General features: G+C 56.9%; 1 protein-coding gene across 4 annotated transcripts in view; it reads right to left on the reverse strand.

The window, feature by feature from the left end:
* Window positions 1–15319, reverse strand: part of ACLY (ATP citrate lyase) — a 40260-nt gene extending 24941 nt beyond the window's left edge. For 2 of the 4 annotated variants that reach the window (XM_024553496.4, XM_024553495.4), the window contains exons 1-11: window positions 15150–15319; window positions 10802–10983; window positions 9459–9581; window positions 7470–7532; window positions 6806–6996; window positions 6290–6369; window positions 5110–5240; window positions 4199–4317; window positions 3207–3343; window positions 2555–2616; window positions 1016–1133 (exon numbers count right to left, since the gene is read on the reverse strand). In XM_024553496.4, coding sequence (XP_024409264.1) covers window positions 1016–1133; window positions 2555–2616; window positions 3207–3343; window positions 4199–4317; window positions 5110–5240; window positions 6290–6369; window positions 6806–6996; window positions 7470–7532; window positions 9459–9581; window positions 10802–10983; window positions 15150–15291 — 1348 coding nt within the window. In that variant the 5' untranslated portion in view covers window positions 15292–15319. The remainder of the gene's footprint in view (window positions 1–1015; window positions 1134–2554; window positions 2617–3206; window positions 3344–4198; window positions 4318–5109; window positions 5241–6289; window positions 6370–6805; window positions 6997–7469; window positions 7533–9458; window positions 9582–10801; window positions 10984–15149) is intronic. The other 2 variants (XM_024553493.4, XM_024553494.4) reach the window with 2 other exon arrangements.
* Between the last annotated feature and the right edge of the window lie 52 nt (window positions 15320–15371).

Consider the following 15371-nt stretch of genomic DNA (forward strand, 5'->3'; position numbering starts at 1 on the left):
CTACTCAAGACCAAAGCTGCTGGTCACAAAGCCCACGTATTCCAGGCTCCATCAGGTCAACTCAGGGAGACCTGATAGTCCTGACTATGGCCCCAGACTTCTTGAAAGCTCAGAGTTTGACATCTTGTGAACTTGCAGGAGCCACTCTGAACACACAAGGGATAAAGGAAACCAAAACAGATGCCAGGCCCTCTCCTCCCTCAGCTTTCCTGTCCCACCAGAGCCCTGCCCTCTTCCCCCACATCCAGGCCACCACTGTGCCGGACTCTGCCGCCGCCTCTTAAGAGCGCTCCCTGCTTCCACCCTGGCTGCCCTCTGGTCTGCTGTGCACCCAGCAGCTACAATAACCCTTCCAAATCAAGGCAAACCGTGTCGCTCCTCTGGCCAGGCCTCCCACGGCTGCTGACCCAGGGTCCCTCGCTAGCCCCCACGCGTCTGCGCCGGCCACCTCTGTGCCTCGTCTCCCACACCCTGCCCCTTGCTCCCTCAGCCCCTCCCTGGGCCACCCTGCCGGCCTGCACACGCTGGCCTGCTCCCCCTTCGGGGTCCCAAACTTGCCCTTCCTCCACAGACAGTTGCCACTGAGCGGCACCCTCCTCTCCTCCAGGTCTTTGGCTGAAAGCCACCTTTTCAGTCAAGCATTCTCTCATCACCCCACAGAAAACCGCCCCCCCCCCCCCCGCCCCGCCACACACACACCACCCCTTCACCTGCCCTGTCCTGCTCTGTTCTCCTTCCACACCCAGCGCGGCCTGACATCGCAGTCAATGTCCTTAACCACATGAGGACTTGGCTGGCTGTCACGTGCCGTGTGCGTGGCCGCAACTCCAGCGCTCGCACAGAGCAGGTGCTCCACAAGTATTTGTGAGACGAAAATGCTTTCCTGCCCACTCTGGAGCTTAGGACCGGTCTAGGCCAGAGAGCAGGAAGTGCAAGCAGGAGCAGGTGGAAGGGCTCCCAAGGAAGCAGGCCGTGACCCTCGGGGTGGGAGGGAGAGAGAAGGTCCCCATCTTACCAACTTCTCCCATCACCCGCAAGCCCTCCTGATAGTTGGGGCCACCTCTTCGGACAAAGATGGTGACCTCATGCTCCTTCAGGGGGCCCTGGTAATCGCGAATTGCTCTCACGATGCCCTAGAAGCACAAAGGGACAGACAGACAGGTGACCAAAAATGAGGCAGCCGTAAATTAATGATTGATGACCACGATGAACAAACGTACCAGGGTGTGTGGAACAAGGCTGCTTCTCGTGACGCGTGGCAAGCCCCGGCAACCAAGTTTTGTGTGTGTGGACTGGGCTGCGCACGAGCTACCCACAGGCCTGGGGGCTGCAATCGCTCGTAAAGATGCTGAGAGGAGACTCTGGAGTACTCGGGAGTGCCACCCCTCAGTGAATGGGGAGCCGGGCTCCCAGAATCAGTGAGACTTGGGGGGTCTCTCATCCCGTCTATGGTCATTTTGCTATCTTACCGCAGTTCGGGGTGGGGGGATGATCTACGCTGGGGTCTCACCCAAGAGTTCTCACAGGGAGCAAGGCACAGACCACTCAAACGCCAACGCCCTGTGAGAGCTTCTTCGAGGCTTAGGGAGCAGTGCTCACATCGAGGGTCAACTCTGGAAACTTCAGGGAATGCACGGGTGTGCACCAGTTTCGTCTGAGCAGACACGGGGCTGGCTGTCTGAGTCAGGAGCCTACCTTCTGCCACCCAAGGCTTTACCCAGTCCCTGCTCCGGACCCAACCCGCCCTCAACACCCGTGCTGGCTTTATCGTAGGGTCGCTCGGAGGTTACAGCAAAGCTTGCAGATTTGTCCCATTTCAGATTTGTCTGCAGAATCAGGTCCAATTAGGGACACCCTGTTTTAGGCAGGACTGATGAGGCCTGGTCCTCCACTTCTTGAGAGCACAGACTTTCAAGGTTAATGTTTATTCATTCATTGTTCTCAAAACCTACTTGAAAGTACCAGACAGGGCACATTCCCACGAATGGCTTCAATGAGCACCTGGCAGTGGGGAGTAATAAATGGCCTCCTGAGGTGGCTGCTTGAGGGTACCGACCCCTGAAATACGTCAGCTCTGTCATCCTGGCTGACCGGCAGTCACACTTTAAAGCTGTGTGCCCATAGCCCTGACCGTGTACAGGACCCCGGCTGACAGCCCCTGGCCGGGTGAGCAGGGGCCCCAGGCCATCAGAAGGGTTTCCTCATTCTGACCTTTTGGAGAAGGGGCTGGAGACTGAGATGAAAGACCAGCAGCTGCAGAGAACCCAGAGCCTCACAATGGAGGGTTGAAAATGAGGGGCCATTGAGACAGTTCTTTAAGAACTGGTCCCGAAAGGGGGATGGGAGGGTTTCGGCCCAGTGAGTGCCAGCTGCCTGCCCAGAGACACAGCCTCAGGCCCAGATCTGCCCCAGGGTTTTCTGCTTCCTCCACCAGGGACCTGTCTGGACTGGGTAAGTCATGGGAACTTGTTTCTTCTCAAGCCTTGCTTGTCAGAACCTCCCTTCCCTGGTTCCCCCACGCTCCCCGGAAACCGCAGTCATTGCGGCTGCTTACCTTGAACGTGGCGGCCACGTTGGTGAAGTTCGCAATGCTGCCTCCGATGATGAGAATCTTGCCTGGGTTTGTGGTAAGAGAGACGTCAAACAAGGGTTAGAAAGGTGGACTTGAGCATTAGCAGAAAGCCGACTGAGAGTTCTCTCATCTGAGCGAGGGTCCCCCAGCTCTCAGGAGGTGTCCGTGCAGAGGTGGAGGACGCAGGCTAGTCTCTCCTGATGGCTCAGGCTTATCGGCTCCACTCGCCATCCCCCAACCACGGAGCAGGTGGTTAATCAAACCCACAGAATCTCTACATAATTCCTAGATGGCCATCCAGAGATCCAGCTTGGTTTCTGGACGTCCCTGGTGGGAACCTCACTCTACCCGGTTAATAAATGTCTATGAACCGAGTTTACAGCAGCCGGAGAGAGCGCACGCCTCACCTCCTCCCTCACACCCTGCTCACGGGGCTTTAAGTCACCTCCTCACCTTCTCAGAGACCCCCTCCAACAGACGCTGTCACTGCCCAGCAGAGGAAGCTGGGGTCTGGAAGCTAAATGACCAGCCCTGGGTTGCAAAGGACCGGGACCACAACCTCGGTGCCTGCCAGCCCAAAGCTGCTCCCTGTAGCGCACGGGGCCGTCCTGAGAAGGGAGTGCGTGTGTCTCACCTTCTGGGTGCTTCTCTCGGGTCATGAGGGACAGGATCGTCTTGGCATAGTCATAGGTCTGCTGCTCGCTGGGGGCGCCCGAGTACTCCCCGTAGTTCGCCAGCTCGTTGACACCCCCCAGATCGCAGATGGTGTCACTGCCAGGGAGACACGGAAGTCAGTGCTGGCTCCGACTCGAGCAGCAGAGGGTGGCAGCCTGGTGACCAGGAGAACACACAGACACCCCCCCCAGCCCTGAAGCCAGACTACGGACCTGACTCCTCAGACCTCAGGCCCCAAGCCCCACACAAGCCACACTCGAGGTGAACGGTGCTGCATCAGGCTCTCCTGGGCAGCGTACTCTGCCAGCGCTGGCTGCCACCGTGGGGCCCTCGACTGACGGACAATGGCGAGTGAAGTGAGCAAAGAGCGCCTCCAGCACAAAGAAACAATGCTCATTCCCAGAGTCTCCGCCAGGCTGCCCCACAGAGATGGAGAACGACTGTCGCCAGAGGGAAGCCTAGCCAAGCACGGAAGGGAATGTGGCTGGCCAATCATAGGCCTAGAAAGGAGCAGATGTCCACTGGGCTTCAAGTGGAAAACCACCAATTACCAAATGGTGTGGACTAGGGTCCCAATATTTCTATGAAGTGTGAAGGGACACATACTTCCACAGGTGCTAAGATGCCTGGAAGTATACACAGCGAAGTGTTTACCGTGGTGACCTGGGGTGTGTGTGGGGGCGGGGGGGTGGGCAGCAACATTCACTTTCTGGTTTGTTTTCCGTATGTGTTGTACCCTTACGTGGAACCCACATCACTAATTCCAAAAACTTAAATCAAAATAACATCCTTCTGTAGCAAACGGGAAGATGCATGGACCCCTCCAGCATGCCCCACGATTCCTGCTCTGCACCAAGCAAGGAACTAGAGACGCCCAGAGGTGAAGCACTTGACCCAGGCCACATACCTGTGGACTTGACTGGCACCCCCGTCAGCAGACCCCTCAGTCACCTGTATACGACAGAGGCACCACCTCCCGCCACCATGGTCCAGATCCTCCCTTTGGGGTTCAGCAAGGTCAGCTTCAGGCTCGCCCCACTTTTGGCATCCAGGTCTGCAATGTAGGCTTCCTAGGGACCAGACCACAATACAGGTGGGTCCGGAGGCACCCCCTTCACCTAGGTCCCAGGTCCTCGGGCCCCTCCTCTCCCCTGGAGACATATGAAGAGGTGCTCGGCTGCTTTAAGAGGGCCAGGGAGGAGAGGCTGTGTGGGACCCTATGTGCCTGGGACAAAACATGATGGCATCTTCATGCCCCGAAAACCCCCACTGCCACTGTCACCACCTGGGGACAAACTTCCTGATTCCTTTCTGGGACTTCAAGTCCTTGGCTCTCTGCCCAAGTCCCAAGCCTTGCTGCGTCACTGTTTCCTCACTGGCACCCCCTCCAAGTGCCTGTCACCTAGATCCCACAACCCTCCCCCCACCTGTGTCCCACCCCTTCCCCCAGCCCAGCCACTTCCCTTGGCCTGGGTTTATGTCATGTCGTGCAGGACTCATTCTGCTACGAGGACCTCAGAGAGGATGGGGTGGAAAGGAGCAATTAAAATTCTCAGCAAGTGGAAGACAGAACTACCTTCCTGACAGATTAGAGGAGCCATTCGGAATTATAAAGAAGCAACAAATCAAGTTAAGAGCCCAGGGAGGCTGATTGAGAGAGATGTCTAAAAGGATTTCTGGCCGGGATTCAGAGCCTTGGCTGACTCCTACCCCCAACCCCCCTTGGGGTTTTAAGAAAATTAAATGGCTCTCCACCTTCCTTTCCCTGCCAAATATACCACCCACAGGGGGGGGCCAATGCTCATCCGAGATTGGTCACCCGCCCCGCCCCCATCACTCTCCATCCCCCCAGCCAGCCTTACCTCCGGATAAGCCTCTCGCCCGAAGGGGGGAGGGAACTCTATATCGCCCCACTTCACTTTGCAGATGTAGTCCGCAGTGGCATCCACCTTGGCTGCCAAGTCAAGGACGTAGACGCCATCTTTGGTCACCACTGCGAGAAAGGCGGAGGCGGTCAGACACCTGCCCCAGGCAGAGGTGACCACCAGCCGCCGACCCCCCCAGACTTCCCACACACCACTCTTCCACGGGGTCTAGGTCCCACACAGGCCTAACAATTCTCATGGAGACACAGCTCTCCCCCATCAAAGGAAAAACAAATCCTTTAAGACCAGTTTCCTCCTCCCTGACCTACAGGTAATATGACAGGAAAGTCTGTTTTAGTTGCTATGCAATTTTTAAACATTTCATAAAATGCTACACAATGTGCCTTAAATATCTAACCATCTACCCATCCATAGCCCTGCCATTAAAAAAAAAATGTTTAAAGGTACAGGCTGGGGGAAGCCTCACGGTCAGGTGGTGGGCAGGGGAGTCAGGAAGCTGCGCGGGTGTGCTGGGCCCTGGCCAGCAGGGCGCCTTTACTGCCACCTCACTGGACATCCATCTTCCCTTTCCCCCCGGGCCATTTAGCTAATTAAGTCAGCACAGAACCATCTGGCCCATTAGAGTGGCTGTATCCCCAGCTGGGTCTGGAATCAGGACTTTGCCCTGAGAAGCCCTGGCCACAGCCAGATCACACCACCGACCGACCTCCCTGACAGGCTCAGCTGAGGCTTCCAGACCTTGGGGATCAATGATTGACCAACTCCCGGAGGCGGGGCCTCCGAGGGCACAGAGAGGAAAGGAGGAGGGCCTGAGGGGTCAGGCCAGTGCAGAGGCAGCCAGGCTGCTGGGTGAACAGTATAGCCCACGGGCAGGCACAGCCTCAGAGTGCACAGGCCTTCCCCATCACAGAACAAGTCAAGGCCAAAGGAAGAGGCTGGAGCTGGTGAAAGAGGACCAATCACAGTCTTCTGAGAGCTCAGGAACAGAAGCCTGCGCTCAGTGAGCCCGGAGATCCCTCTGCCCACGCACACTTGCCTGCCCTGCCCTCCGCACAAGGAGGCCTGGTCCTCTGCTCATCCATGCCACGTCCCTACGGGCACTGGCACCCTGCTGTAACCGACCCACGCCCCGTCCCAGCCCTGCAGAGCCAGTTACCCAGGGGGTTGATCTCGAGGTACGTGAAGTAGAGATCCTCGTAGAAATTGAAGAGGCCGGAGATAAAACTGGCCAGAATGCTAAACGGGGAAGGAGAGAGAGATGAGCAATCCACTGATGAGCAGGCTCAGCAGCAATGTCGCTGCCACTGACAGCTCCACTCCCCGCCATCCTGACACCCCGCCGACCCCCCTGCTTTCCTCTGCCAAGCCCGCTCCCTGGGCATCACTCTTCAGCCGCTGAGGCGGAAAGGAGCTGTCAGGCAGGGAGCCAGTGGAGGAGGTGCCAGACAGACAGGGGCAAGGTGAGGGCCGCTGATGGCGTGTTTCAGTCTCAGCCAGCTAGCTCCCCTCCTCGGGACCGCTGGGGGGGCAGGAGCATTTGCCGGAGTGCCTACCACCTGCTCCCCACCTCCCACCCAGACAAGGAAGACCACTCTGCTCTCCCTGGTGCGCCCAGAGCCCGCCGGCCTTCCCTACCCCCCCAACCACATCCCTACAGACCCTCTCACTCAACTCTTTCTTGTCTTCAGGGGCGTGGACCAGTAGGTGTTTCTTGATGTCCTCAGGATTCAGCTTCTCGTCCACCCCGACAAGCAGCTTCTTCGCTTTGGCGTCCACGTCGCCCACGTCCACCCCCCCTTCATGGTGGAACAGGACGTAGTCCCCTTCTCGGGTAGCATAGATGCAGACGTAGAACTCCTCCGCCTTACAGGGAACAAGAGCACCACGTGGGTGGGGGCACTGAGCTGGGGGACACGGAGCCTGATCCCCGTGGTCTCATTTCTAAAGCCCATGGAGAACATTCACTGGGGAGACCTGTTTACCACCTCCCTCTGGGGCACAAGAAGAGAAGAGAGGCCACTGCCTTGCTGGGTGACAGTCCAGACTGAGCCAGCAGACAGAGCCTTGCTGGTCTCAGGGAGGGTCTCTGCCTTCAAGTCCTTCTCATCTCAGCACTGGGAAGCCACCAGCACCACCTCCTCCAGCTGCAAACTAAGCCCTTTCCTTCATCTTGGACCCCTGCTCCGTGGGCCCCTCAGGCCTTCAGTGTAGCTTCCTAGACGCTGGCACCTTTGATTTGTCTCCAGCAGTGGGAGCTCCCCTTTTATCATTTGAGGGGCAGTAGGCACAAGGCTCAGGGGGAGAGGGGACCCAGCCTGGAGCCACCTCACACCTACCTGACTGTGTGGAACAAAGGGCTCGATCAGGAAGTTCTTGAGGAAGCCTCTGGCCTTGCCCACCTGCAGAGATGGGGGAGGGAAAGCTCAGGCGGACAGCAAGTCTTCCTCCCCAGGTCAGAGGGAGGTGGCACCTCTGCTCCCTCCACGTCACCTTCTCATCGGTGGTGGAGCCCCTGCACTGCCGCCACGACGCTCGGCAAAGAGAGACTTTTCCGGGCCACAGACCCCCAGCCAGCAATTTTCAACTGCTGTGCCGCAGGCATTTTTAAAACATGCGATGCCTGCCTATTTTGTCAGGGACACTGACCTCTTCGCCCTTGGAAGGTCAAATAAAAAAATGACAACGTCCAATACAACAAACAATTGCTGTCTGGTGTGAATGAATCAAAACTATACCTGATTTTTTGTCAGATCGGCAAAGAAATATATTCTGGTGTGCCTCGGAGTTTTAGTAGTCCGTGTGCCACAAGATGAAAAAGGCGGAAATCCGCTGCCCTAAGCCACAGAAGTCCTCATGAGATCCCCTGTTGCACCCGCTTGTCCTTGTGCCGGCCACACTTCGACATGTACTGACCTTGCACGTTCTTTCCCTGCCTGCTCTGAAGGGTGATAAACGAGCTGCGACTCTGCCCCAGCCCCTGAGCACAGATCAGGGGCCATCTCCCTCCCCGCCAGCACACAAATTAAAGAGCTCAGACAGACCAAGGCCATCGACCTCAGAGCTCAGGCAGGGACAGCCAGCCTGGAAGGAGAGTCCAGCACGGGGAAGGGCGGGGTGGGGGCAGGAGGGGGCGGGAAGAGGAGAGTAAGAGCTTGATCAGGAACACTTTTCCGCACAGACTTTCATGGCTGACCACAACAGGCCTGCAGAGCTCATCAGTTTAAGTGGGTCCCTGGTGGCAGCCGAGGAGACAGCCTCCATCACAGTGTGTCCTGAAGCCCCACCTGCCCGGCGTCACTGCTGAGTCAGAGACCAGACAGTGACCCATCGGAGGCAATGAGCCGCTCCTGAGCCAAGCTGCTGCCGGCTCCGACCTCCCGACAACCCCTCACCAGCTGGTGGGGACGAGGGGAGCGTGAGGACCTCCCTGGGGACACTGAGCCCCCAGCCCTGCTGTCCTCTCCCCAAAGGCCTGGCAGCACAAAGGTCAAGATCCTTCAGCCCCCCAGGCTCATGTACAACTTTGAGGAACCCTCTTTACTATGAGGGCCAGAAACTGGGAATGAACACAAAGAGCTGGTTTAAGAAAGCCCAATCAGAGAGGGAGATGGCCCCACTGCCGCCTTCACCCTCCTTCTGGGTCAGCCGAGGAGGCAAACAATCACCCCCAGTCCAGTCACCCCAGGTGGGGCACAGGCAGGTGTGGACCGCACATCCTCCCCAGTCTAAGCCACGCCTCTGCCCATCCCTCCCTTCAGTCCTCCGGTCCCTCTGGTAGAGAGAAGAAATGCAATTTTATTTCTGAGCATCTCTTAGCCTTCCTACGCCACGTTTCACTTTAGCTCTCTCATCTACAGAGTCAAGATTAGTCACCAAGCCAGAGGCCAAGAATTACACTTAGTCGTCAGTAGTACTGCCACTTCCTAGGTCTCGCCCAATCACATCTCCGCCTAAGTGATTCTGCACGTCTCTCCTTCAGCTCCTTTCCCCACCCTCTCAGGCTTTGCCCGTCATGACGAGCTACCACACACACACCCTTTCCGGAAATTGAAAAGAAAGGAATTTCCATCTCAGATTGCCAACAGAGAAGCAGACCACTTCCGCCTGCCTCTCGTATCGTCCCGGGGTTCCTTGTGCAGCACGTCTGGCTGTTCCCTGACTGGGGGAGCTGGGAGTGAGCACCCAGGCTGGCCCCGCTGAATCTGCCAGCCCCGCAGGATTCCTACCTCCCCCAGGCCACAACCTGACCAGTGCGCAGTGAACCATGGGGTTGCTGATCTAGAGGCTACCACAGCACGGCACCCCAACCCTACACCCAGACTCACTGTGGCTTCCTGGCCCAGCCGTGGCTTCAGCCAGCTCTTGACTCCATCCAGAGTGAGGTTGACCCCAACCAGGCCCAGCTTTCCACGCCGTTTGATCAACTGGTCTGGCTTGACCACCAAGCTCTGGAACAGGAGGGGTTTGTATTTAGAACAAGGAAAGAGAGGGTAGAATAAGAGGTGACAGTTTGGGGGCCCAAAGCACAGGATAGCCTGGGTGGCTTCCACTCCCCAAACCAATCCCACCCCTCCCTTAGAGTCAGCTCTTGGAAACTTCCCTCACCTGTCTCAACCCACATCTCCTTTTTAACAACCAGGAATCTAGAACTGTCTGTGCCCAGGATAGGACCTGGCACAGAACAGGTGCTCCCCAAACACCTGCTGAATAAATGATTCCCTGCCCTCCCCCGTGAGGTGTCTTAACTTCGATAAACTAAGCTTTAGGTTTAACCTACAGATTTTGTCTCCCTCACACTCAGCGTATGGACCAGCCCATGCTCCAAAAGGAAGAACAGAGAGAGAGAGAGCCTTGGGTTGACAAAGGACCTTAGAGGCCAACCATACCCCTGGGCTTGAACCCTGTCTACAAGCCCAGCAAGCAGCCCCCAGCCACTGTTCCTATACTTCCGGTGCCGGGAAATCCACTGCTTCCAGAGGCAGCCCCCCCTTTGGCTGGGCTGCCTCCCAGAGGGAGGGAACATGCATCCCTGGAACCCCACCCTCGGTCCTAGTCCTGCTCTCTGGGCCCTGCCGCATTAGTCTAAAGCTCCCAAGCCCTCCCCAAAGTGGCCCTGCAGGGATCTGAAGAAGAGCCTGTATGCCAGGCTGCCCCCGCCCCACGCCATCAGCAATTCTACGTCAACTACAACGTCACACTCTCTCACGGCCCTGACATTCGTGATGTGCCCCACTTCAGGGGGTGGTGGTGGGGGGAGCTGGGGGGTGGCACATACCTATTTTTTACTGGGCATCTACCCCAGTGACAGGCAGCCTGCTAACTGCTTTCCAGACCTTACTGCTCACCCTCACGGCTCACGTGGCGAGTGTTATGCCCGTGAAACTCGGAGAGGTAGAATGGTTTGGTCCAGGCCACACGGTTAATAAACCGACAGCTGCCACTGGGGCTCGCTTGTCCAGTTCCAAACCCATGCTCTCTGCGTGCCCGGCCAGGGCACCTCAACATGCGGGGAGCTGAACCCCAAACCCTGCTCAGCCCACTGCATGCTGCCCACCGCTGTGGGCAGTCTGCCTTCACACGACCCACGTGGACATCTCCAACAACCGAGCGCTTTCGCTTCCTTGGGCCCCGGGCCTGGGTAAAGGGCCCAGGATGGGGGCGAACTCACCTGGCTGAGCAGCCAGGGGTGGTCCTGCAGCAGGCGGGCCCAGTCTGTGTCAGGGGTGACCCGGGCATACTTGAACCGGTTCTGGATGGCCGACGTGGTGCAGATGTACCTGTAAAGGAGTTCTTTGCCCGTCTGCTCTGAAATCGCCTTGGCCGACATGGCTGCAGAGGGACCTGCTCTGCCTGTTGGGGGAAGAGGAGCTGGTCAGAAGGGGCGGAAAATGGAAGCCCTATCTTCTCCAGCAGGGCAGACACAGGCCCCCAGACAATAAAGCCAGATCTCAGCACCTCAGAGGGAGAAAAAGGGCTGCCTAGCAGGAGGGATGGGATCTCAAATGCAGAGGAGGATGGGGGGGATGGTGGGAGAGGAGAGGTGGTATTTAGAAAGAAATATAAAGCTGGCATTTCCCCTAGCACTCTTGGCGTACATCCTATGTCCGTTCCCTCTAGGCACATCAGCTCACAGGTGACAACGTTCACCCCACAACACAGGCAGGTGGATGGGGAGACCCGACTTACCAGTGGTATGGCCCAAACCTATGCACTGGTCCCACCCAAGGTGGGCACAGACACTGAAACACACCCTTTGGTTACCTGTGGGGAGCGCAGCCAAATTGTGCAATGCTAGCCTTACTCCCCCTACAAGTTTTGTTACCCCACACCCAGATTCACCCCCTTTACACATTACACTCACCACCAAGCTGAAGGCCAGGCTGGCAAGTTTAGCTAGCCTCTGGCCAGATCCAGCTCCCTGAGAAGCAAAGAAGAAGAATCATCTCAAAGCTCATTTCTCCCGGCCAAGTTCAGAGCAAACACAGGGCGGGGGAACTATGGCCTTCAGTGCATCCCATCCGGCCCACTGAGTCACCCAGCTGCTAATTTAGAGCAAAACAGAGGCCTCCCTGGGGACCACCCTGCACCGGTCACTTCAAACAGAGCCGGGGCTGGGAGGAGGCTGAAACCACCCTCAGTCACAGGTGTCCAGAAACTCACCTTTTGTGAGTCCTGTGAGGTGCACCGAGATACATAGAAGCTCAGAGGAGTTAAAAAAAAAACTTGCCCAAAAAGCCTAACCAATTAGCAGGGGACACAAAATGTGAACCCAAACCTTCTTAATCCTGGTCTCCAGAAAACCCCACACCTCAACTCAAGAGAAAAGCCCATTTCTAAAAGGAATATGCCATGTAAAAAAAGCGGGAATCTATGCGACAGTTTCATTTCCCTTCCACCTCTTTCTCCCATGGGTAGTGACGAGAATGAGCTGGGGAGAGAAACGGGCGGGCAGGGAAACAAAGCCACTGTGCTAAGCTTGGCCGGATGAGGAAAAGTCAGTCCTGTCTCTCCCACAAAGATCTAGAACTGAAGCTGTTGAATGTGCTGGAGGAGAAAAGGCAAGTGAGTAATGGAGAGCAGAGTTCGGGAGCTGGCTGGTTTATGCACACAGGAAGGCCTGTCTCCATTTCCAGGGGCCACTCCGCACCTCCCTCCCAAATGGCCAGGCTGGGGCTTCAGGTTCTAATCCTGGCTTGGCTGGTTCCCTCAGCCTCCCAGCAGGTCTCCAGTTGGGTACAATGGGTGCATTCAGGCTAGTGCCTGGCCCAAAGTGGGGTAGCAGGGAAGGGGCTCAAAGCAGACATTCCCTTTTCTGCACCACCCCCGCCAATGACTTCTAGCTCCATCTCAGCATGAGTTTCGGAAGGAGATGCCTCAGCCAGCAGCACTGCCTCACTGTCCTCCACCCCCTCCCACTTCAGCTCCATTTCCCAACCTTCCGGACTCAGACCAGAAAAACTGGTCCTGAAATCAGATGGGTACACCTGCTCCCGCCCCCCTCCCAGAGTTCAGCCCAGGGCAGATCAAGCAGAGCAAGAAGGGGGCAGTTTCTGACCACCCTCCGCAGTTCCGACTTGTCAGGCACAAGTGATCACAAAATCCAGGAGGCAGAAGCCCCTCAGCTGAGCCTCTACGTCAGACAGAAGTCCGACACACTCTCCTAGGACAACTGTCCCCCAAACCTGGCACCTGCCAAAAGTGAGTGACCGAACTTTGGAAAGGACGGGGTGAGAAAAGGGACCTTCTGTAGCTGAAAAGTCACAATTTTCTTGAGCATCAGATCAAATATCAGAATCAAGCACTCATCTCTACAAGGTCCTCAGAGAAGGATGGGAGCGAAGACACAGCAGGGGAACGACACAGGAAAAGACTTGCCAGCTTACAAAAATCGGGGATTTGCCACCCGAGCATCCTGGCTTAGGTGGGGCAAGCCCTCTCAAAGCCAAGGCAGAGAATTTATATCACAGAATAAAAGCAGGGAAAGACTCGCCTCGTCATCTTCACCAACGCACTAAGAGGGGCTCACAAAACCAGGAAGTGAACTGGGTGGAGATAAGTGGCAAGTTTAAACATTCAGTGGGGTCTTGATGTCTCTCTGGGACAGCAGCCCTTAACCTGTCTGAGGTCTCAGGTTTGTTGGAGCATCCAAAGAAAAGCCCAGAAAAGTGTGCACGTCCCCGACTGTGCGTATCATTTGAAGATGCTGGCCTATGATTAACATCCAATGACCCCAGACCTGTAGTGAAAAACTGTTCTAGTGACAACAAGACTTAAAATGTATACCAATCTGGGTTGGAGGAACCCCGCCCCCTGCACAGTCTTCGGCTGCCTCCTCACAAGCTGAATGCGCTGTCAAACTGGCAGCAAATGGTTTCAGGGCAGAGCTGAGACCCCAGGCGTTAGCTTTGGGGCCTAAGAAACTGTTACCTAATAACAGGTAAATGTGTAAACCATTTGGGAGAAATCATGCCAAGGAACCTGAAACACACACACACACACACACACACACACACACACACTCACTCTCTCTCTCTCCACCTCCACCCCACCCCCGCCCCCCAAGGGAGGGACCTATGAGCTGAACAAGGTGTTTTCTGCAGACTGGGTATGTGACCCAGCATTGGGTCATGGCTGAGTTCATGTACAGCAGCCACTGAGGGCAGAAGCAGCCCACAGGGAAGGCTGAATGAAAGAAAGGAGCCTGCTCCCCAGGCATGCACTGCTGGGACACAGCTGGTGGTGCAGAACCACCAGGGATGCTACTTAGGTTCTCGCTCTGGGAGAGACAGAAAGTACGCATTTTAAGGTTAGTACCCGTAAGATTGGGCTTTTTTGAGGAAACAGGCAATCCCTGGAGTACAGGAGAGGGCAGTTCTGCAAGTGTCCTCTACATAGTGTCCGAACGGAGGGTGTAGAGATGCCAGCTGCCCAGTGTCTGAGGGATCTTTCCATCAAAGTCTCCTAAGCTGTTTAAGAAGCTTTGTAAGAGGTGAAAATCACCCATCTGGTCAGCTGGGGTCTACCAGCTAGCTGTCCCTCGCCCATCATTTCAGCCATCATTTCAGAAATCGAAGGAACTGGCTGAAACACAGAGCAAAGTTACTGTGCTATGCACTGCTCCTCACCATCTTCTCCAGAACCCTCTTCCCAGGCAGACTGCCAAGGACCACCTAATGGCTTAACTCCTTGGAACCGCACAGTATCTGCCAAGGTTGGAGAGGGCAGCAGGCACGGAGACTGGCCTTCTGCCAGGCCCAACAGGAGGGCGGCAGCAGCATCCTCTGGCCCTTTGAGGGGTTTGCTTCAGCCAAGCTCGGTGTCAGCGCCAGGGGTGGGGAGGCAGACGGGCACTTCGTCCATCTGTCGTTTAGAGGTTTGGCCCGACGGCACCTCCAGAGCGAGAAGGGTCGCCACTCTACGACCAGGTCCTCGAGGCGAGGCCAGGCCTTGGGCAGCCTAGGGCGGCCCGACCCCGCGTGGCTCTCCGCGGCTGCACGCCCCGGCTCCCTCCCTCCACTTAGGCGCGGGGTTCAGTGAACTCTACAAAACTAAGAGGAAGGGCCTGAGCCCGGCTCGGAGAGGTCGGAGTGGGGCGAGTAGCCACCGATCTCTCTACTTCCCGTCCTCCGCATCCGGTGGGGGGACCGGATGGGGGCAAGAGGTGGCCCGATAAAGCCCGAGGAGGCTCGATAACTGGCCCCGGGAAGAGGTGAGGAGCGCCAGCATAGAGTAAATGCAATTCGGCGGAGGGAAGAGAAGCAAGGACGGCGGCAAGCCTGTGCAAACTCCCAGGAACTGGAAAGTGGAAGAGTTGGAAGTTAGTCACACGTGGCTGCTGGCCGGGGTTACGGACGAAGGCTACCCTAAAGCTAAGACCCCCAAAACTTCCAAGTAGGTGCGGGAAGGGCACTTTAACACCAAGCCGGCACAGGTGGAGGCGGTTCCGGGCTAAGGGAGGGAGGCAGGAATCTCCTGGGCCAAGTGGGAGCCCTCCCACAAAAGCAGCCACCCGCTACTCACCTCTGCGAAAGTCCGTGCGCGGCGCTCCGTCCACAGAGGCCCTATCCTAACGTCCACTAGCCTGAGCGCGCCAGCCTCCCGCAGCCGCCCGGGGTCCGGCTTTTGTTCGGGCCCAGGAGGGCTTCTCCCCGCCCCCATCGGCACACGTCGAGAGCCGCCCAGCTATTGGTCACACGCGTTCCCTAGCCTGAGCGCCAGAACTCCTCCCAATTCGCTGC

The sequence above is a fragment of the Desmodus rotundus genome, chromosome 9 (genome assembly GCF_022682495.2).
Source record: "Desmodus rotundus isolate HL8 chromosome 9, HLdesRot8A.1, whole genome shotgun sequence".
Taxonomy (NCBI): domain Eukaryota; kingdom Metazoa; phylum Chordata; class Mammalia; order Chiroptera; family Phyllostomidae; genus Desmodus; species Desmodus rotundus.